Raw genomic sequence first — 22838 nt, forward strand, 5'->3', positions numbered from 1 at the left:
CTATTATAAACCTTATTACTTCAAATTAAACGCAGGATCCAAGAAAAATCACATTCAGTTATTGCAAGTAATCTAAGCAAAATATGAGCCAGGCAGAACGCATGGCATTCAGCTGCAAAAGGAAACCACATAACTTACTGGTCTTACCTTACTCCAGAACAATGAAATGGCTTTGAAACAAAGAACATGTTTTAAAAGTAAAAATATACTTATACTCAAAACATTTTAACCCTAAATCCTAAACAAATTCCCAATAAGAATGCTGTTAGTGTTAACAAAAAAATGAAGCATGGTCCTGAATAGAAAGCAGTCTTTAGGGCGAAGCATTCAGAGTTTTCTGAATGGCAAATTGTCACAGTGTAGGAAAATCTGATTCACACGTCACAGTAGATACTGGAAATGGAGAACAATTCTCTCCAAGCTCCAAATTGTTGCACATTAAAAGACATTGTTTATGTTGGATCATAAAATGAAAAACAAAATAAATTCAGCTAAGTAAGGCAGTCCGTCCAGCAATAGAAGAAATAATAAAAACACCTTTTTTTCTTACAAGTGGAATGTTAGGTGCTTGACCATCAGAAAAGGCATTTCTCATTCTTGAAGGACTTCCAGTGTAAAATGACTGAAGCAGTACCCTCTCCTTGTATTTTCGTAAAACTGTAACAGGAATATACTTGTACAAATATGGCATATCTGCATCTCCCATGGAGAACTTGGGTGCGCTTTCTAGTGTTTCCATGGATATATAGTTCAATTCACAGTTCAGTGGTGAGCAAACATTTAGGCTTGGACACTTCATCTGGAATCATGATGCTAAACAAAAAGAAAACAAATTTATATAATATGCATCTATAGATAATATTAGACACCAATTGTGTTATGATCATGAATATTGGCCACAAGACTATGGATGTTTCTGCTTTGAAAACAAACTTGTTGAAACACCGACATTGACACACCATACTACACGTAAATACATTATAGAAGATTTTTACAGAAAGCAGACTAGGAGAGGAAAAAAAAAAAAAAAAAAAAAGGAGAAATTTGGTTCATGTGGCGCACTATATTGTAAAAATAATAATTTTAAAGGTTAAAAACTAACTTGTATTATGAGCATTAATATGATTAAGATAGAGCATATGCAATTTTAAACATTATTTCGGTATCCTTTGTTGAAAAGCATATTTAGGTAGGCTCAGCACCTGCCTGCTATTTGCTAAAATGTGCAGCCACCAATCAGCAAATAGCACCCAGGTACTGAGCCTACCTAGCTGTGTTTTTCAACAAAGGATACCTAAATAATGAAACAAATAAAATTATAGTAGTTAATTTGAAAGCTTTTTAAAATGTTATGCTCTATCTGAATTGTGAACAAAAAAACATAATTTATGCTTACCTGATAAATTTATTTCTCTTGTAGTGTGTTCAGTCCACGGGTCATCCATTACTTATGGGATATATTCTCCTTCCCAACAGGAAGTTGCAAGAGGATCACCCAAGCAGAGCTGCTATATAGCTCCTCCCCTCACATGTCATATCCAGTCATTCGACCGAAACAAGACGAGAAAGGAGAAACTATAGGGTGCAGTGGTGACTGGAGTTATAATTTTAAAATTTAGAACCTGCCTCAAAAAGACAGGGCGGGCCGTGGACTGAACACACTACAAGAGAAATAAATTTATCAGGTAAGCATAAATTATGTTTTCTCTTGTTAAGTGTGTTCAGTCCACGGGTCATCCATTACTTATGGGATACCAATACCAAAGCTAAAGTACACGGATGATGGGAGGGACAAGGCAGGAACATTAAACAGAAGGAACCACTGCCTGTAGAACCTTTCTCCCCAAAACAGCCTCCGAAGAAGCAAAAGTGTCAAATTTGTAAAATTTGGAAAAAGTATGAAGTGAAGACCAAGTTGCAGCCTTGCAAATCTGTTCAACAGAGGCCTCATTCTTAAAGGCCCAGGTGGAAGCCACAGCTCTAGTGGAATGAGCTGTAATTCTTTCAGGGGGCTGCTGTCCAGCAGTCTCGTAGGCTAATCGTATTATGCTACGAAGCCAAAAGGAGAGAGGTAGCCGAAGCCTTTTGACCTCTCCTCTGTCCAGAGTAAACGACAAACAGAGAAGAAGTTTGTCAAAAATCTTTAGTTGCCTGTAAGTAGAACTTCAGGGCATGGACCACGTCTAGATTATGTAAAAGACGTTCCTTCTTTGAAGAAGGATTAGGACATAATGATGGAACAACAATCTCTTGATTGATATTCCTGTTAGAAACAATCTTAGGTAAAAACCCAGGTTTAGTACGCAGGACTACCTTGTCTGAATGAAAGATCAGATAAGGAGAATCACAATGTAAGGCAGATAACTCAGAGACTCTTTGAGCCGAGGAAATAGCCATAAAAAACAGAACTTTCCAAGATAAAAGCTTAATATCAATGGAATGAAGGGGTTCAAACGGAACACCCTGAAGAACTTTAAGAACCAAGTTTAAGCTCGACGGAGGAGCAACAGATTTAAACACAGGCTTAATCCTAGCCAAAGCCTGACAAAAAGCCTGGACGTCTGGATTCTCTGCCAGACGCTTGTGTAAAAGGACAGAGCAGAAATCTGTCCCTTTAGTGAACTAGCGGATAAGCCCTTTTCTAAACCCTCTTGTAGAAAAGACAATATCCTAGGAATCCTAACCTTACTCCATGAGTAACTCTTGGATTCACACCAATATAAATATTTACGCCATATCTTGTGGTAAATTTTTCTGGTAACAGGCTTCCGAGCCTGTATTAATGTATCAATAACCGAATCCGAAAAGCGTTCAATTTCCAAGCAGTCAGCCTCAGAGAAATTAGGTTTGGATGGTTGAAAGGACCCTGAATTAGAAGGTCCTGCCTCAGGGGTAGAGACCATGGTGGACAGGACGACATGTCCACTAGGTCTGCATACCAGGTCCTGCGTGGCCACGCAGGCGCTATCAGAATCACCGATGCTCTCTCCTGTTTGATCCTGGCAATCAGTCGAGGTAGCAACGGAAAAGGTGGAAACACATAAGCTATGTTGAAAACCCAAGGGGCTGCTAGTGCATCTACCAGCACCGCTCCCGGGTCCCTGGACCTGGATCCGTAACAAGGAAGCTTGGCGTTCTGGCGAGATGCCATGAGATCCAGATCCAGTTTGCCCCAACGACGAATCAGTTGAGCAAATACCTCCGGGTGAAGTTCCCACTCCCCCGGATGAAAAGTCTGGCGACTTAGAAAATCCGCCTCCCAGTTCTCCACGCCTGGGATGTAGATCGCTGACAGGTGGCAAGAGTGAGACTCTGCCCAGCGAATTATCTTCGAGACTTCCAACATCGCTAGGGAACTCCTGGTTCCCCCTTGATGATTGATGTAAGCCACAGTCGTGATATTGTCCGACTGAAATCTGATGAACCTCAGTGTTGCCAACTGAGGCCAAGCCAGAAGAGCATTGAATATTGCTCTTAATTCTAGAATGTTTATTGGGAGGAGTTTCTCCTCCTGAGTCCACGATCCCTGAGCCTTCAGGGAGTTCCAGACTGCTCCCCAGCCTAGTAGGCTGGCATCTGTTGTTACAATCGTCCAATCTGGTCTGCGAAAAGTCATTCCTTTTGACAGATGAACCCGTGACAACCACCAGAGAAGAGAATCTCTGGTCTCCTGGTCCAGATTTAGCAAAGGGGACAGATCTGAGTAATCCCCGTTCCATTGACTTAGCATGCATAGTTGCAGCGGTCTGAGATGTAGGCGCGCAAATGGCACTATGTCCATTGCCGCGACCATTAAGCCGATTACTTCCATGCACTGAACTACTGATGGGCTTGGAATGGAGTGAAGGACACGGCAAGCATTGAGAATCTTTGATAACCTGGACTCCGTCAGGTAAATCTTCATCTCTACAGAATCTATAAGAGTCCCTAGAAAAGGGACCCTTGTGAGTGGTAACAGAGAACTCTTTTCCACGTTCACTTTCCACCCATGCGACCTCAGAAATGCTAGAACTATCTCTGTATGAGACTTTGCATTTTGAAAACTTGACGCTTGTATCAGAATGTCGTCTAGGTACGGAGCCACCGCTATGCCTCGTGGTCTTAGTACCGCCAGAAGTGAGCCCAGAACCTTTGTAAAAATTCTCGGGGCCGTAGCTAACCCGAAGGGAAGAGCTACAAACTGGTAATGCCTGTCTAGGAAGGCAAACCTTAGGTACCGATAATGATCTTTGTGAATCGGTATGTGAAGGTAGGCATCCTTTAAGTCCACTGTGGTCATATATTGACCCTCTTGGATCATGGGTAGGATGGTCCGAATGGTTTCCATCTTGAACGATGGAACCCTTAGGAACTTGTTTAAGATTTTTAAATCTAAGATTGGTCTGAAGGTTCCCTCTTTTTTGGGAACCACAAACAGATTTGAATAAAACCCTTGCCCCTGTTCCGTTCGCGGAACTGGGTGGATCACTCCCATCACCAAGAGGTCTTGTACACATTGTAGAAATGCCTCTTTCTTTACTAGGTTTGTTGATAACCTTGACAGATGAAACCTCCCTTGTGGAGGAGAAGTTTTGAAATCCAGAAGGTATCCCTAAGATATAATCTCCAACGTCCAGGGATCCTGTACATCTCTTGCCCAAGCCTGGGCGAAGAGAGAAAGTCTGCCCCCCACTAGATCCGTCTCCGGAAAGGGGGCCCTGTCTTCATGCTGTCTTAGGGGCGGAAGTAGGCTTTCTGGCCTGCTTGCCCTTGTTCCATGACTGGTTGCCTTTCCAACCCTGTCTGTAACGAGCAGTAGTTCCTTCCTGTTTTGGAGCGGAGGAAGTTGATGCTGCTCCTGCCTTGAAATTACGAAAGGCACGAAAATTAGACTGTTTGGCCTTTGATTTGGCCCTGTCCTGAGGAAGGGTGTGGCCCTTACCTCCAGTAATGTCAGTAATAATTTCCTTCAAGCCGGGCCCGAATAAGGTCTGCCCTTTGAAAGGAATGTTCAGTAGTTTAGACTTAGAAGTTACATCTGCTGACCAGGATTTAAGCCATAGCGCTCTGCGCGCCTGTATGGCGAATCCGGAATTCTTAGCCGTAAGTTTGGTTAAATGCACTACGGCATCCGAAACAAACGCATTAGCCAGCTTAAGGGTTCTAATCTTGCTCAAAGACTCATCCAATGGTGCTGTGCGAATCGCCTCTTCCAGAGACTCAAACCAGAATGCCGCTGCAGCAGTGACCGGCGCAATGCATGCAAGAGGCTGTAATATAAAACCTTGTTGAACAAACATTCTCTTAAGGTAACCCTATAATTTTTTATCCATTGGATCTGAGAAAGCACAGCTATCCTCCACCGGGATAGTGGTACGCTTGGCTAAAGTAGAAACTGCTCCCTCCACCTTAGGGACCGTCTGCCATAAGTCTCGTGTGGTGGCGTCTATAGGGAACATTTTTCTAAATATCGGAGGAGGGGAAAAAGGCACACCGGGTCTATCCCACTCCTTGCTAATAATCTCTGTAAGCCTCTTTGGTATAGGAAAAACGTCAGTACACACCGGTACCGCATAGTATTTATCCAGCCTACATAATTTCTCTGGGATTGCCACCGTGTCACAATCATTCAGAGCCGCTAACACCTCCCCTAGCAACACGCGGAGGTTCTCAAGCTTAAATTTAAAATTTGAAATTTCTGAATCCGGTCTCCCCGAATCAGAACCGTCACCCACAGAATGAAGCTCTCCGTCCTCATGTTCTGCAATGCAACGTTCTGTGACGCAGTATCAGACATGGCTCTCGTGTCGTCAGCGCGCTCTGTCCTTAACCCAGAGCTATCGCGCTTGCCTCTTAACTCGGGCATATTGTATAATACTTCTTTCATAACATTGGCCATATCATGTAAAGTGATTTGTAAGGGCCTTGATGTACTTGGCGCCTCAATCTCACGCACCCCCCGAGCGGGAGACGAAGGTACTGACACGTGAGGAGAGTTAGACGGCATAACTTCCCCCTCGTTGTCTGGCGATAATTTCTTTATCGGTACAGATTGACTTTTATTCAAAGTAATATCAATACAATTGGTACACATATTTCTATTGGGCTACACATCGGCTTTTAAACATAATGAACAAGCAGATTCATCTGTATCAGACATGTTTAAACAGACTAGCAATGAAGCTAGCAAGCTTGGAAAATACTTTCAATAAGTTTACAAGCAATATAAAAAACGCTGCAGCGCTTTTAAAACACACAGTTGAATAACAATTCTTTAAATGTATTAATTAGCAGAGGATTGCACCCATTAGCAAAAGGATGATTAACCCCTCAGTACCCAAAAACGGATATCAAATTAAGATTTAACGCTTTATCACAGTCAAACACACTGTCACAGGTCTGCTGTGACTGATTACCTCCCTCAAAAAACGAATTTTGAAGACCCCTGAGCTCTCTAGAGACGTCCTGGATCAAGGAGGAAGAAGCAGGAAGACTGTGCTAGAATTTTAACTGCACAACAAGGCGCTAAAAAAGTCCCTTCCCACTCATTTACAACAGTGGGAGACCTGATATAACGGTTTCTATGCAGAAATATACGTTAGCCATGTGGAAAAAAATCATGCCCAAAAAGATTTATCACCAAAGTACCTCACAAAACGAATAACATGCCAGTAAACGTTTTAAAACAAACTTTTTTTAATGTCATGCAAAGTTATCACTAAGCCTGCTACCAGTCGCTTCCACTGCAGATAAGGCTTAAGCATTATTTCAGTATTAACAGTATTTTCTCAGTCAAATTCTAGTCCCTAGAAAATAACTCTACTGTGCATACATTTATTAGCCTGATACCAGTGACTACTACTGCATTTAAGGCTGTACTTACATCATACGGGTAACAGCAGTGTTTTCTTAGTCAATTCCATTCGCAGAAAATATTGTACTGCACATACCTCATTTGCGGGGGACCCCGCATGCTATTCCCATTTTCTGAAGTTACCCCACTCCTCAGAATGTCGAGAACAGCCAGTGGATCTTAGTTACGCCTGCTAAGATCATAGAAAACGCAGGCAGTTTCTTCTTCCAAATACTGCCTGAGATAGAAAAACAGCACACTCCGGTGCCATTTAAAATAACAAACTTTTGATTGAAGAATAATTAAGTAAAAACTCCAACTCCTCTCGCGACCTCCTTCTTTGTTGAGGGTTGCAAGAGAATGACTGGGTATGACATGTGAGGGGAGGAGCTATATAGCAGCTCTGCTTGGGTGATCCTCTTGCAACTTCCTGTTGGGAAGGAGAATATATCCCATAAGTAATGGATGACCCGTGGACTGAACACACTTAACAAGAGAAAAGGGGTTTCCTGTCCCTTTAACTGTTTTTTTCAGGTAAACCAATTAAAATTGCAGATCATCAAGGCTGTCAAAACTGGACTCACACACCTCTTCCGATTCGCTAATGTGATTATCATAGGATACTGTTGCTATCATGGTCTAATGCCTGGTATTGGGGAGTTGCTGTTGTGCAAACCAACCTTTTAAGTATCTTCATGCACCAGGCTGATTTCCTGCATTATAAATTCATCCTAAGACCATAAAACTCTGCCCTCATTCTAGTCAAACAGCTCTATTTCTCGCCCCCCCCCGTGTCACATCTCTCCCTCCCACCTATCAAAACCAGCCCTTCTACCCACCAGTGTATTAAAGTGATCGTAAAGCCTAGAGTTTGTGAAACACTAGGATTTACTAGTGGAACAAATAAAGGGGACTTTCAGCCATGAAGTATAAAATACTTCATGCAGAAAGCTCCTTTATTTGTTTGAAGCATTCGCTGCACTTAGCTCCTCAGGCAGCCCACGGCAGAACGCTATTTGCTGTGAGGTGACGTTTCCACCTCTTAGCCAATATCCGTGCTGGGACACTGGTACATCCTAGTGTTTCACAAACATTTGGATTTGCCATCAAGTTAAAGGACCAGTAAAGTGAAAATTAAAAAGTTTAATGATTCAGATCAAATAACTTTCAAATTTACCTGTATTATCAAATTTGCTTGGTTTTCTTGGTATTCTTTGTTAAAAACCCCACTTAGGTAGGGCCCAGGAGCAGCAAGTCACTACTGGTAGCTAGCTGATGATTGGCGGTTTTACATATAGCTTACCTGATGTGATCAAGTCCCAGTAGTACATTGCTGCTCTTTCAACACAGGAAACCAAGAAAGTAAAGCAAATTTGAGAATCAAAGTAAATTGTAAAGTTGATTAAAATTATATACTCTATATAAATCATTAAGGGAAACTTTTAGGATTCATGGCCCTTTAATGACACTGTTACTTCTGTCCTGAAACAGAGGAAGAAGTCTTAAACACTTTGGTAATATAAAAATGATAAATTGTGTGTGTATATATATATATATATATATATATATATATATATATATATATATATATATATATATATATATATATATATATATATATATATATATACATACACCTCTTTAATATACTTTATTTATTTTGTCCCCTTTTATTGTAATTCCATTCTGAAATTGTAAGCATTTCAGTTCCTGTTAGAAATCGAAGTACAGAACATTGTTATATTCCACTCAGCCATTGGCTGCGCATAAGTGACCTATTTATAAATTGTCCCTTAGGTCACAGCAGGGAAAGTAACCTAAGTTACAATATAGCAGCATCCATTGATTAAGAGACATTAAAACTTTACACTCATTTTATCACTATTTAAACAACTAATGACAATTTTAAAAAGACATCTACATGTTATTCTCAGACTAATATTTTTTTGAATGCTTCATTCTATCTAGCAATTAGTTAATGTTTAATGTCCATTTAAAACTCCTATCTTCTCATCTTACAACCTGTCCCCCAATCCTTCATGACTTCTTCCCTCTCTGTTTCATTAACCCTTGCCCTAACTAATATTTAACTCACCACAAGCACATTACCTGGTACATTTAAGTATTTATTAATCACACCAATCCTAACAAAGCCCTTGCTTGACCCCGCCTCTTCTAACGATCAGCCAAACTCCTTACTTCCATTTGCCTTCAAATTATTGGAATGCTAAAGGCTAGATTTAGAGTTTTGTCGGTAACGACCCGCGTAGCTAACGCATGCTTTTCCCCCCCCCGCACCTTTTAAATACCGCTGGTATTTAGAGTTCACAGAATGGCTGCGTTTTCAGTGTGTTAGGCTCAAAAAAAGGAGCGTAGAGCATAATTTACCGCCACTGCAACTCTCGATACCAGCGGTGCTTACGGACGCGGCCAGCTTCAAAAACGTGCTCGTGCACGATTCCCCCATAGGAAACAATGGGGCAGTTTGAGCTGAAAAAAAACCTAACACCTGCAAAAAAGCAGCGTTAAGCTCCTAACGCAGCCCCATTGTTTCCTATGGGGAAACACTTCCTAAGTCTGCACCTAACACCCTAACATGTACCCCGAGTCTAAACACCCCTAACCTTACACTAATTAACCCCTAATCTGCCGCCCCCGCTATCGCTGACACCTGCATTATACTATTAACCCCTAATCTGCCGCTCCGTACACTGCCGCAACCTGATTGGAACAGCCAATAGAATGCAAGCTCAATCTGATTGGCTGATTGGATCAGCCAATCGGATTGAACTTGAATCTGATTGGCTGATTCCATCAGCCAATCAGAACGTTCCTACCTTAATTCCGATTGGCTGATAGAATCCTATCAGCCAATTGGAATTCGAGGGACGCCATCTTGGATGAGGTCCCTTAAAGGAACAGTCATTCGTCGGGAAGTCGTCGGTGAAGATGGATGTTCCGCGTTGGCGGGATGAACTACATGGATCTGGAAGAAAGAAGATTGAAGATGCCGCTTGATAGAAGACTTCAGTCGGATCATGGACCTCTTCAGCTCCCGCTTGGATGAAGACTTCAGCCGGATCATGGACATCTTCAGCCCCCCGCTTGGATCAAGACATCGGAGGCTCTTCTGGATCGATCGGTGAACCCGGCGTGGTGAAGACAAGGTAGGGAGATCTTCAGGGGCTTAGTGTTAGGTTTATTTAAGGGGGGTTTGGGTTAGATTAGGGGTATGTGGGTGGTGGGTTGTAATGTTGGGGGGGGTATTGTATGTTTTTTTTTACAGGCAAAAGAGATGAATTCTTTGGGGCATGCCCCGCAAAGGGCCCTTTTCAGGGCTGGTAAGGTAAAAGAGCTTTTCTATTTTAATTTTAGAATAGGGTAGGGCATTTTTTTATTTTGGGGGTCTTTGTTATTTTATTAGGGGGCTTAGAGTAGGTGTAATTAGTTTAAAATTGTTGTAATATTTTTCTAATGTTTGTAAATATTTTTTTATTTTTTGTAACTTAGTTCTTTTTTATTTTTTGTACTTTAGTTAGTTTATTTCATTGTATTTAATTAAATTATTGATAGTGTAGTGTTAGGTTTAATTGTAGATAATTGTAGGTAGTTTATTTAATTTATTTATTGATAGTGTAGTGTTAGGTTTAATTGTAACTTAGGTTAGGATTTATTTTACAGGTAATTTTGTAATTATTTTAACTAGTTAACTATTAAATAGTTATTAACTATTTAATAGCTATTGTACCTGCTTAAAATAATTACAAAGTTGCCTGTAAAATAAATATTAATCCTAAAATAGCTACAATATAATTATAATTTATATTGTAGCTATATTAGGGTTTATATTACAGGTAAGTATTTAGCTTTAAATAGGAATAATTTATTTAGAAAGAGTTAATTTATTTAGTTAGATTTAAATTATATTTAACTTAGGGGGGTGTTAGGGTTAGAATTAGCTTTAGGGGTTAAAAAATTTATTAGAGTAGCGGTGAGGTCCGGTCGGCAGATTAGGGGTCAATAAGTGTAGGTAGGTGGAGGCGACGTTGGGGGCGGCAGATTAGGGGTTAATAAATATTATGTAGGTGTCGGCGGTATTAGGGGCAGCAGATTAGGGGTACATAGGGATAACGTAGGTGCCGGCGGTGTGCGGTCGGCAGATTAGGGGTTAAAAAATTTTAATAGAGTGGCGGCGATGTGGGGGGACCTCGGTTTAGGGGTACATAGGTAGTTTATGGGTGTTAGTGTACTTTAGAGCTTTATGAACCGGCGTTAGCCCAGAAAGCTCTTAACTCCTGACTTTTTTTTGCGGCTGGAGTTTTGTCGTTAGATTTCTAACGCTCACTTCAGCCACGACTCTAAATACCGGAGTTAGAAAGATCCCATTGAAAAGATAGGATACGCAATTGACGTAAGGGGATCTGCGGTATGGAAAAACATAATTTATGTAAGAACTTACCTGATAAATTCATTTCTTTCATATTAGCAAGAGTCCATGAGCTAGTGACGTATGGGATATACATTCCTACCAGGAGGGGCAAAGTTTCCCAAACCTTAAAATGCCTATAAATACACCCCTCACCACACCCACAAATCAGTTTAACGAATAGCCAAGAAGTGGGGTGATAAGAAAAAAGTGCGAAAGCATAAAAAATAAGGAATTGGAATAATTGTGCTTTATACAAAAAAATCATAACCACCACAAAAAAGGGTGGGCCTCATGGACTCTTGCTAATATGAAAGAAATGAATTTATCAGGTAAGTTCTTACATAAATTATGTTTTCTTTCATGTAATTAGCAAGAGTCCATGAGCTAGTGACGTATGGGATAATGACTACCCAAGATGTGGATCTTTCCACGCAAGAGTCACTAGAGAGGGAGGGATAAAATAAAGACAGCCAATTCCTGCTGAAAATAATCCACACCCAAAATAAAGTTTAAATGAAAACATAAGCAGAAGATTCAAACTGAAACAGCTGCCTGAAGTACTTTTCTACCAAAAACTGCTTCAGAAGAAGAAAACACATCAAAATGGTAGAATTTAGTAAAAGTATGCAAAGAAGACCAAGTTGCTGCTTTGCAAATCTGATCAACCGAAGCTTCATTCCTAAACGCCCAGGAAGTAGAAACTGACCTAGTAGAATGAGCTGTAATCCTCTGAGGCGGAGTTTTACCCGACTCAACATAGGCATGATGAATTAAAGATTTCAACCAAGATGCCAAAGAAATGGCAGAAGCTTTCTGGCCTTTTCTAGAACCGGAAAAGATGACAAATAGACTAGAAGTCTTTCGGAAAGACTTAGTAGCTTCAACATAATATTTCAAAGCTCTAACAACATCCAAAGAATGCAATGATTTCTCCTTAGAATTCTTAGGATTAGGGCATAATGAAGGAACTACAATTTCTCTACTAATGTTGTTGGAATTCACAACCTTAGGTAAAAATTCAAAAGAAGTTCGCAACACTGCCTTATCCTGATGAAAAATCAGAAAAGGAGACTCACAAGAAAGAGCAGACAATTCAGAGACTCTTCTGGCAGAAGAGATGGACAAAAGCAACAAAACTTTCCAAGAAAGTAATTTAATGTCCAATGAATGCATAGGTTCAAACGGAAGAGCTTGAAGAGCCCCCAGAACCAAATTCAAACTCCAAGGAGGAGAAATTGACTTAATGACAGGTTTTATACGATCCAAGGCTTGTACAAAACAATGAATATCAGGAAGATTAGCAATCTTTCTGTGAAAAAGAACAGAAAGAGCAGAGATTTGACCTTTCAAGGAACTTGCGGACAAACCTTTATCTAAACCATCCTGAAGAAACTGTAAAATTCTCGGAATTCTAAAAGAATGCCAGGAAAAATGACACCAAGAAATATAAGTCTTCCAGACTCTATAATATATCTCTCTAGATACAGATTTACGAGCCTGTAACATAGTATTAATCACAGAGTCAGAGAAACCTCTTTGACCAAGAATCAAGCGTTCAATCTCCATACCTTTAAATTTAAGGATTTGAGATCCTGATGGAAAAAAGGACCTTGCGACAGAAGGTCTGGTCTTAACGGAAGAGTCCACGGTTGGCAAGAGACCATCCGGACAAGATCCGCATACCAAAACCTGTGAGGCCATGCTGGAGCTACCAGCAGAACAAACGAGCATTCCTTCAGAATCTTGGAGATTACTCTTGGAAGAAGAACTAGAGGCGGAAAGATATAGGCAGGATGATACTTCCAAGGAAGTGATAATGCATCCACTGCCTCCGCCTGAGGATCCCGGGATCTGGACAGATACCTGGGAAGTTTCTTGTTTAGATGAGAAGCCATCAGATCTATTTCTGGAAGTTCCCACATTTGAACAATCTGAAGAAATACCTCTGGGTGAAGAGACCATTCGCCCGGATGCAACGTTTGGCGACTGAGATAATCCGCTTCCCAATTGTCTATTCCTGGAATATGAACCGCAGAGATTAGACAGGAGCTGGACTTCTTTCATAGCCAGAGGACTGTGAGTCCCTCCTTGATGATTGATGTATGCCACAGTTGTGACATTGTCTGTCTGAAAACAAATGAACGATTCTCTCTTCAGAAGAGGCCAAGACTGAAGAGCTCTGAAAATTGCAAGGAGTTCCAAAATATTGATCGGTAATCTCACCTCCTGAGATTCCCAAACCCCTTGTGCTGTCAGAGACCCCCACACAGCTCCCCAACCTGTAAGACTTGCATTTGTTGAAATTACAGTCCAGGTCGGAAGAACAAAAGAAGCCCCCTGAACTAAACGATGGTGATCTGTCCACCACGTCAGAGAGTGTCGTACAATCGGTTTTAAAGATATTAATTGAGATATCTTTGTGTAATCCCTGCACCATTGGTTCAGCATACAGAGCTGAAGAGGTCGCATGTGAAAACGAGCAAAGGGGATCGCGTCCGATGCAGCAGTCATAAGACCTAGAATTTCCATGCATAAGGCTACCGAAGGGAATGATTGTGACTGAAGGTTTCGACAAGCTGAAATCAATTTTAGACGTCTCTTGTCTGTTAAAGACAGAGTCATGGACACTGAATCTATCTGGAAACCCAAAAAGGTTACCCTTGTCTGAGGAATCAATGAACTTTTTAGTGAATTGATCCTCCAACCATGATTTTGAAGAAACAACAAAAGTCGATTCGTATGAAATTCTGCTAAATGTGAAGACTGAGCAAGTACCAAGATATCGTCCAAATAAGGAAATACCACAATACCCTGTTCTCTGATTACAGATAGAAGGGCACCGAGAACCTTTGTAAAAATTCTTGGAGCTGTTGCTAGGCCAAACGGCAGAGCCACAAACTGGTAATGCTTGTCTAGGAAAGAGAATCTCAGAAACTGATAGTGAGCTGGATGAATCGGAATATGCAGATATGCATCCTGTAAATCTATTGTAGACATATAATGCCCTTGCTGAACAAAAGGCAGGATAGTCCTTACAGTTACCATTTTGAATGTTGGTATCCTTACATAACGATTCAATATTTTTAGATCCAGAACTGGTCTGAAGGAATTCTCCTTCTTTGGTACAATGAAGAGATTCGAATAAAACCCCAGCCCCTGTTCCAGAACTGGAACTGGCATAATTACTCCAGCCAACTCTAGATCTGAAACACATTTCAGAAATGCTTGAGCTTTCGCTGGGTTTATTGGGACACGGGAAAGAAAGAATCTCTTTGCAGGAGGTCTTATCTTGAAACCAATTCTGTACCCTTCTGAAATAATGTTCTGAATCCAAAGATTGTGAACAGAATTGATCCAAATTTCTTTGAAAAAACGTAATCTGCCCCCTACCAGCTGAGCTGGAATGAGGGCCGCACCTTCATGTGGACTTAGAAGCTGGCTTTGCTTTTCTAGACGGCTTGGATTTATTCCAGACTGGAGATGGTTTCCAAACTGAAACTGCTCCTGAGGATGAAGGATCAGGCTTTTGTTCTTTGTTGAAACGAAAGGAACGAAAACGATTATTAGCCCTGTTTTTACCCTTAGATTTTTTATCCTGTGGTAAAAAGTTCCTTTCCCACCAGTAACAGTTGAGATAATAGAATCCAACTGAGAACCAAATAATTTATTATCCTGGAAAGAAAGGGAAAGTAGAGTCGATTTAGAAGACATATCAGCATTCCAAGTTTTAAGCCATAAAGCTCTTCTAGCTAAAATAGCTAGAGACATAAACCTGACATCAACTCTGATAATATCAAAAATGGCATCACAGATAAAATTATTAGCATGTTGAAGAAGAAGAATAATGTTATGAGAATCATGATCTGTTACTTGTTGCGCTAAAGTTTCCAACCAAAAAGTTGAAGCTGCAGCAACATCCGCCAAAGATATAGCAGGTCTAAGAAGATTACCTGAACACAAATAAGCTTTTCTTAGAAAGGATTCAATTTTCCTATCTAAAGGATCCTTAAAGGAAGTACCATCTGCCGTCGGAATAGTAGTATGTTTAGCAAGGGTAAAGATAGCCCCATCAACTTTAGGGATTTTGTCCCAAAACTCTAATCTGTCAGACGGCACAGGATATAATTGCTTAAAACGTTTAGAAGGAGTAAATGAATTACCCAAATTATTCCATTGCCTGGAAATTACTTCAGAAATAGCACCAGGGACAGGAAAAACTTCTGGAATAATTACAGGAGATTTAAAGACCTTGTCTAAACGTTTAGATTTAGTATCAAGAGGACCAGAATCCTCAATTTCTAATGCAATTAGGACTTCTTTAAGTAAAGAACGAATAAATTCCATTTTAAATAAATATGAAGATTTATCAGCATCAACCTCTGAAACAGAATCCTCTGAACCAGAAGAATCATTAGAATCAGAATGATGATGTTCATTTAAAAATTCAACTGGATAAAGAGAAGTTTTAAAAGACTTTTTATGTTTACTAGAAGGAGGAATAACAGACATAGCCTTCTTAATAGATTCAGAAACAAAATCTCTTATGTTATCAGGAACACTCTGAACATTAGATGTTGATGGAACTGCAAAAGGTAATGGTATTTTACTAAAGGAAATATTTTCTGCATTAACAAGTTTGTCATGACATTTAATACAAACAACAGCTGGAGGAACAGCTACCAAAAGTTTACAGCAGATACACTTAGCTTTGGTAGTTCCAGCACCAGGCAGCGATTTTCCTGAAGTATCTTCTGACTCAGATGCAACATGAGACATCTTGCAATATGTAAGAGAAAAAACAACATATAAAGCAAAATTGATCAAATTCCTTAAATGACAGTTTCAGGAATGGGAAAAAAATGCCAAAGAACAAGCTTCTAGCAACCAGAAGCAATGAAAAATGAGACTTAAATAATGTGGAGACAAAAGAGAAGCCCATATTTTTTTAGCGCCAAATAAGACGCCCACATTATTTGGCGCCTAAATGCTTTTGGCGCCAAAAATGACGCCACATCCGGAACGCCGACATTTTTGGCGCAAAAGAACGACAAAAAATGACGCAACTTCCAGCGACACGTATGACGCCGGAAACAGAAAAGATTTTTTACGCCAAAAAAGTCTGCGCCAAGAATGACGCAATAAAATGAAGCATTTTCAGCCCCTGCGAGCCTAACAGCCCACAGGGAAAAAGTCACATTTTTTAAGGTAAGAAAAAATGATTGATTCAAAATGCATTATCCCAAATATGAAACTGACTGTCTGAAAATAAGGAATGTTGAACATCCTGAGTCAAGGCAAATAAATGTTTGAATACATATATTTAGAACTTTATAAAAAAAGCGCCCAACCATAGCTTAGAGTGTCACAGAAAATAAGACTTACTTACCCCAGGACACTCGTCTACATGTTGTAGAAAGCCAAACCAGTACTGAAACAAAAATCAGCAGAGGTAATGGTATATATATAAGAGTATATCGTCGATCTGAAAAGAGAGGTAAGAGATGAATCTCTACGACCGATAACAGAGAACCTATGAAATAGACCCCGTAGAAGGAGATCATTGCATTCAAATAGGCAATACTCTCCTCACATCCCTCTGACATTCACTGCACGCTGAGAGGAAAACCGGGCTCCAACCTGTTGCGGAGCGCATATCAACGTAGAATCTAGCACAAACTTACTTCACCACCTCCATAGGAGGCAAAGTTTGTAAAACTGATTTGTGGGTGTGGTGAGGGGTGTATTTATAGGCATTTTAAGGTTTGGGAAACTTTGCCCCTCCTGGTAGGAATGTATATCCCATACGTCACTAGCTCATGGACTCTTGCTAATTACATGAAAGAAAGTCGCGGTTGCAAAGTGAGCGTTAGACCCTTTAATGACTGACTCCAAATACCAGCGGGCGGTAAAAACCAGCGTTAGGAGCCTCTAACGCTGGTTTTGACGGCTACCGCCAAACTCTAAATCTAGCCGTTAGTCTTTAATCACTTCTCTCTCAAAAACGCTTTACTTGATCCCCTCCAATCTGGTTTCCAGCCTAAACATAGAAACTGCTCTCACTAAAGTAACAAATGATCTGCTATCGGCTAAAGTAAAGGGTCACTACTCTTTTCTAATTCTTCTAGATCTATCTGCTGCCGCCAGTCTATATCTGCTGCCGCCAGTCTATATCTGCTGCCGCCAGTCTATATCTGCTGCCGCCAGTCTATATCTGCTGCCGCCAGTCTATATCTGCTGCCGCCAGTCTATATCTGCTGCCGCCAGTCTATATCTGCTGCCGCCAGTCTATATCTGCTGCCGCCAGTCTATATCTGCTGCCGCCAGTCTATATCTGCTGCCGCCAGTCTATATCTGCTGCCGCCAGTCTATATCTGCTGCCGCCAGTCTATATCTGCTGCCGCCAGTCTATATCTGCTGCCGCCAGTCTATATCTGCTGCCGCCAGTCTATATCTGCTGCCGCCAGTCTATATCTGCTGCCGCCAGTCTATATCTGCTGCCGCCAGTCTATATCTGCTGCCGCCAGTCTATATCTGCTGCCGCCAGTCTATATCTGCTGCCGCCAGTCTATATCTGCTGCCGCCAGTCTATATCTGCTGCCGCCAGTCTATATCTGCTGCCGCCAGTCTATATCTGCTGCCGCCAGTCTATATCTGCTGCCGCCAGTCTATATCTGCTGCCGCCAGTCTATATCTGCTGCCGCCAGTCTATATCTGCTGCCGCCAGTCTATATCTGCTGCCGCCAGTCTATATCTGCTGCCGCCAGTCTATATCTGCTGCCGCCAGTCTATATCTGCTGCCGCCAGTCTATATCTGCTGCCGCCAGTCTATATCTGCTGCCGCCAGTCTATATCTGCTGCCGCCAGTCTATATCTGCTGCCGCCAGTCTATATCTGCTGCCGCCAGTCTATATCTGCTGCCGCCAGTCTATATCTGCTGCCGCCAGTCTATATCTGCTGCCGCCAGTCTATATCTGCTGCCGCCAGTCTATATCTGCTGCCGCCAGTCTATATCTGCTGCCGCCAGTCTATATCTGCTGCCGCCAGTCTATATCTGCTGCCGCCAGTCTATATCTGCTGCCGCCAGTCTATATCTGCTGCCGCCAGTCTATATCTGCTGCCGCCAGTCTATATCTGCTGCCGCCAGTCTATATCTGCTGCCGCCAGTCTATATCTGCTGCCGCCAGTCTATATCTGCTGCCGCCAGTCTATATCTGCTGCCGCCAGTCTATATCTGCTGCCGCCAGTCTATATCTGCTGCCGCCAGTCTATATCTGCTGCCGCCAGTCTATATCTGCTGCCGCCAGTCTATATCTGCTGCCGCCAGTCTATATCTGCTGCCGCCAGTCTATATCTGCTGCCGCCAGTCTATATCTGCTGCCGCCAGTCTATATCTGCCGCTTGTCAGCAGTGTCAGGTTGCACTTCTTTTACCCTGCTTTTCCTTTCCTACTTTATTATTTTCTCTTTTCTCTTGGCCATTTGTATGACTAAGGAATCATGGGAAAGTGGGAGGGAATGTTTTGCCTCCTCCTGTAGGACTGGACAATAATCCCTCATGTGATGGCTTGTGGACTTTCAACATCACAAAATTAATTTATCAGGTAAGCATAAATGATTCTTTTTTATCCTAACTACAATAAATCACAAACTGCCTTGTACTTGCTACTGCAACTAAAATTCACCCTCTGCACCCTCAATCTGCAGACTTAAGCTCTTCCGAGCAGAGCCCTTCTGTACAAGCTCTGTTATGTTTTTGCATCTTACCACACATCTCTGTCATTGCATAACCTTTGTACCCAGCACTAAAGAATTTTAGTGCGCTATATTTATTTGCCACTATCAACAATGGCTTTCATAGGATGAAGTCCGATGTCAGCGAAAGACTCACACTGACTTGTACACAGATTTAAGTAAAGGAGCTGACCACACACATCCTGGGGGCCACAATTGTGGCCTCTACTTTGACAAACAGCACCATTTATTTCTGAGCAGATTTTTTTCCATTTCTACAATTTGTTTTTTACTAACAAGGTAATTTATCTTGTTAAAGCTTTCTTGCTTGAACTATGTACAGTTTTCATACCCAACTACAGTACTTTTTATACCTCTACAATAACAAATACACAATCATGCTGTGGATGCTATGCAGTAAATCGATTTTCCTCACCTTGAATTGGCTGTAGTGGGTTGCAACGTATCTAATGAAGCCACCTGGGCAATGAGGGCATCTGGGATGGTGTCGACAATTTTGACTGGCAAATCAACTTCACAGTTCAGCAGTCCCTTTGATACAACAGTGTTCTGCTGGAATGAAAGAGACAAGCATGAAAGTCTGAAAACAGCAATAGATCTATCCAGCTACTTTGTAAAATGTGCTAGGGTAGAGTGAAGTAACACAAATGTGAAGGAGGTGGAGAGAAATTGAAATTGAAAAAGAAGGTGACCAATGAAAAAAAAAATAAGATATCCAAAGTGTGACGTTCGATGTAAGCTTATTTTAATTTAACCACTTCAAGGAGTGTTGAAGGATCAACAATTTATATTTGTAGAGTAAACAAATTTGAAGAGTTTGATGTATAAATGGAGTAGTCCAATCCAGAAAATAAGAGAAGACAATTACAAAAAATTAAATTAGTGCTTAAAGGGGCAGTAAACCCAAAATTTTCTTTCATTATTTAGAGAGAATACAATTTTTAAAAAGTTTCCAATTTACTTCTATTATCAAATTTGTTTTGTTCTCATGTTATTCTTTGTTGAAGGGATACCTAGGTAGGTAGCGTGCACATGCCTGAAGCACTACATGACAGGAAATAGTGCTGTTATCTTGTGCTCTTGCTAATGTATAACATTGTTGCAAAACTGCTGCCATATAGAGGCATATTTAACAAATGTCTGTCGGACCTGATCCGACAGTGCGGATCAGGTCCGACAGACATCGCTGAATGCGGAGAGCAATACGCTCTCCGTATTCAGCATTGCACCAGCAGTTCTTGTAAACTGCTGGTGCAACGCCGCCCCCTGTAGACTCGCGGCCAATGGGCTGCCAGCAGGGGGTGTCAATCAACCCGATCGTACTCTATCGGGTTGAATTCCAGCGATTCCTGTCCGCCTCATCAGAGCAGGCGGACAGGGTTATGGAGCAGCGGTTTTAATAAAAAAAAAGAAAAAAGAAAAAAAGAGGGGGGGGGGGGGAGAGAAATATATAACAAACAAGCAAATAAAAGGAAAATTTATACAAATAAGTATTTATACAAATAAGTAAAAATAATAAATTAAAATGGCCTCAAAGTCTAAAAACAAAGGGGACAGAGCCTCAAAAAAACAAGCATTATTGCCAACATCGGTTAGCAATTTTTTTTCAGAGTCCTGCTAATGGCCACACAGACACAGAATCTTCCTCTCAACGGGCTTCTAACCCAGTATCCACATCACAACCCATACCAACCATACCAATGGACTGTGCTTCACAGATCAAGGCAGATATTGCTAACTTGCCTACCAAGCTGCCTACCAAAGTGCTTCCGAAGCAAAAACGTCAAATTTATAAAATTTTGCAAAAGTATGTAAGGAAGACCATGTGGCCGCATTACAAATCTGCTCCATAGAAGCCTCATTCTTAAAGGCCCACAAAGAGACCACAGCTCTAGTTGAGTGAGCCGTAATCCTCTGAGGAGGCTTGTGTCCCACTGTCTCATATGCAAGACGGATCATACTCCTCAACCAAAGAGAGAGAGAAGTGGCAGAGGCCCTTTGTCCCCTGCGCTTTTCTGAATACACAACAAATAAGGACGAAGTCTGTCTGAACTCCATCGTGGCCTGAAGATAAAACTTCAATGCCCGAACCACGTCCAGATTATGAAGTAACCTCTCCTTCGAAAAAGAAGAGTTAGGACACAAAGAAGGAACTACTATTTCCTGATTGATGTTACGACGACACCACCTTGGAAAGGAATCCCAATCCAATGCGAAGAACAGCCTTATCGGCATGAAAAACCAAGTAGGGAGGCTCACATTGTAAGGCTGCCAACTCAGAGACTCTGCGCGCCATTGCAATAGCCAGTAATAATAGGACTTTCCATGAAAGAACCTTAATGTCAAGTGAATGCATAGGCTCAAACGGAGCCCTCTGCAAGACCTTAAGAACTAAGTTTAAGCTCCAGGGAGGAGCCGGATTCCTGAAAACAGGCCTGATCCTAACCAGAGCCTGAACAAAGGACTGAATGTCAGGAAGCTCCGCAAGCTTCTTATGCAACAGTACAGATAAAGCAGAGATCTGTCCCCTTAGGGTACTGGTGGCAAGACCCTTAACCAGACCGTCCTGCAGAAAAGGCCAAAATCCTGGTCACCCTGACCTTATGTCAGGAATATCCTCATTCCTTACACCAGGACAAGTAGGTCCTCCGCAACTTGTGGTAGATGCTTTGAGTGACCGGCTTTCTGGCCTGCACGAGAGTGTCAATCACTTTTTCTGAAAATCCACTCTTGGCTAAGACTAGTCGTTCAATCTCCACACAGTCAGCCTCAGAGAATCTAGATTTTGATGTAGAAAGGAACCTTGAACCAGCAGATTTCGCCGACAAGGTAACTTCCACGGCAGAGATGGCGACATCGCCACCAGATCCGCAAACCACAACCTCCATGGCCACGACGGAGCAATCAGAATAGCCGAAGTTTGCTCCTGTTTGATGCTGGCCACTACCCGAGGTAGAAGAGGTAACGGTGGAAATATGTAAATTAGGTTGAAGTCCCAGGGTACCGCCAAGGCATCTATCAGTTCCGCCTAGGGATTCCTGGATCGCGACCCATATCTGGGTAGCTTTCAATTTAGTCTGGACGCCATGAGATCTATCTACGGTGTCCCCGTCTGCCGCAGATTGCTGCAAACATCTCGGGATGGAGGGACCATTCCCCTGGATGAAACATCTGCCTGCTCAGAAAATCTGCTTCCCAGTTGTCCACACCCGGAATGTGGATCACTGAGAGCTTACAATTATGAGTCTCCGCCCACTCCAGAATCCGAGATACTTCCCTCATAGCTAGGGAGCTTCTCGTCCCCCCCTGATGGTTTATTTAAGCCACCGAGGTAAAGTTGTCCGACTGGAATATGATGAATCGGGACGACCCCAGAAGGGGCCAAGCCCTCAGAGCGTTGAATATCACCTGAAGTTCCCCATCATGATAGACTTGCATCCGTGGCTACAATCTCCCAGGATGGTCTCAAAAAGGATGTCCCCTGAGACAACTGCCCCAGTCGGGTCCACCAAGATAGGGACTCCCTCGCCGGTCTGTTTAGAGATATCCGTTGGGACAGATCCGAATGATCACCATTCCATTGTCTCAACATGCACAGCTGAAGAGGTCTGAGATGGAACCTGGCAAATGGAATGACATATATGTTGGATACCATGAGCTTGATCACCTCCATACAACTGGCCACAGATGTCCCGGAGGATGTCTGAAGAGCTAGACAGTTGGACGCAAGCTTGCAGCGTCTCTGATCTGTGAAAAATATCTTCATGGCTGAAGAATCTTATTGTACCCAGGAATTCCACCCTGTTGCTGGGGACCAATGAACGCT

At 41.9% G+C, this 22838-nt stretch overlaps 1 protein-coding gene across 1 annotated transcript in view; it reads right to left on the reverse strand.

The window, feature by feature from the left end:
- Window positions 1-293: 293 nt before the first annotated feature.
- Window positions 294-22838, reverse strand: part of EPB41L5 (erythrocyte membrane protein band 4.1 like 5) — a 405052-nt gene continuing 382507 nt past the window's right edge. The window contains exons 26-27 of the mRNA XM_053712169.1: window positions 19428-19564; window positions 294-813 (exon numbers count right to left, since the gene is read on the reverse strand). Coding sequence (XP_053568144.1) covers window positions 756-813; window positions 19428-19564 — 195 coding nt within the window. The 3' untranslated portion in view covers window positions 294-755. The remainder of the gene's footprint in view (window positions 814-19427; window positions 19565-22838) is intronic.

This window comes from Bombina bombina, chromosome 1 (genome assembly GCF_027579735.1).
Source record: "Bombina bombina isolate aBomBom1 chromosome 1, aBomBom1.pri, whole genome shotgun sequence".
Lineage (NCBI taxonomy): Eukaryota > Metazoa > Chordata > Amphibia > Anura > Bombinatoridae > Bombina > Bombina bombina.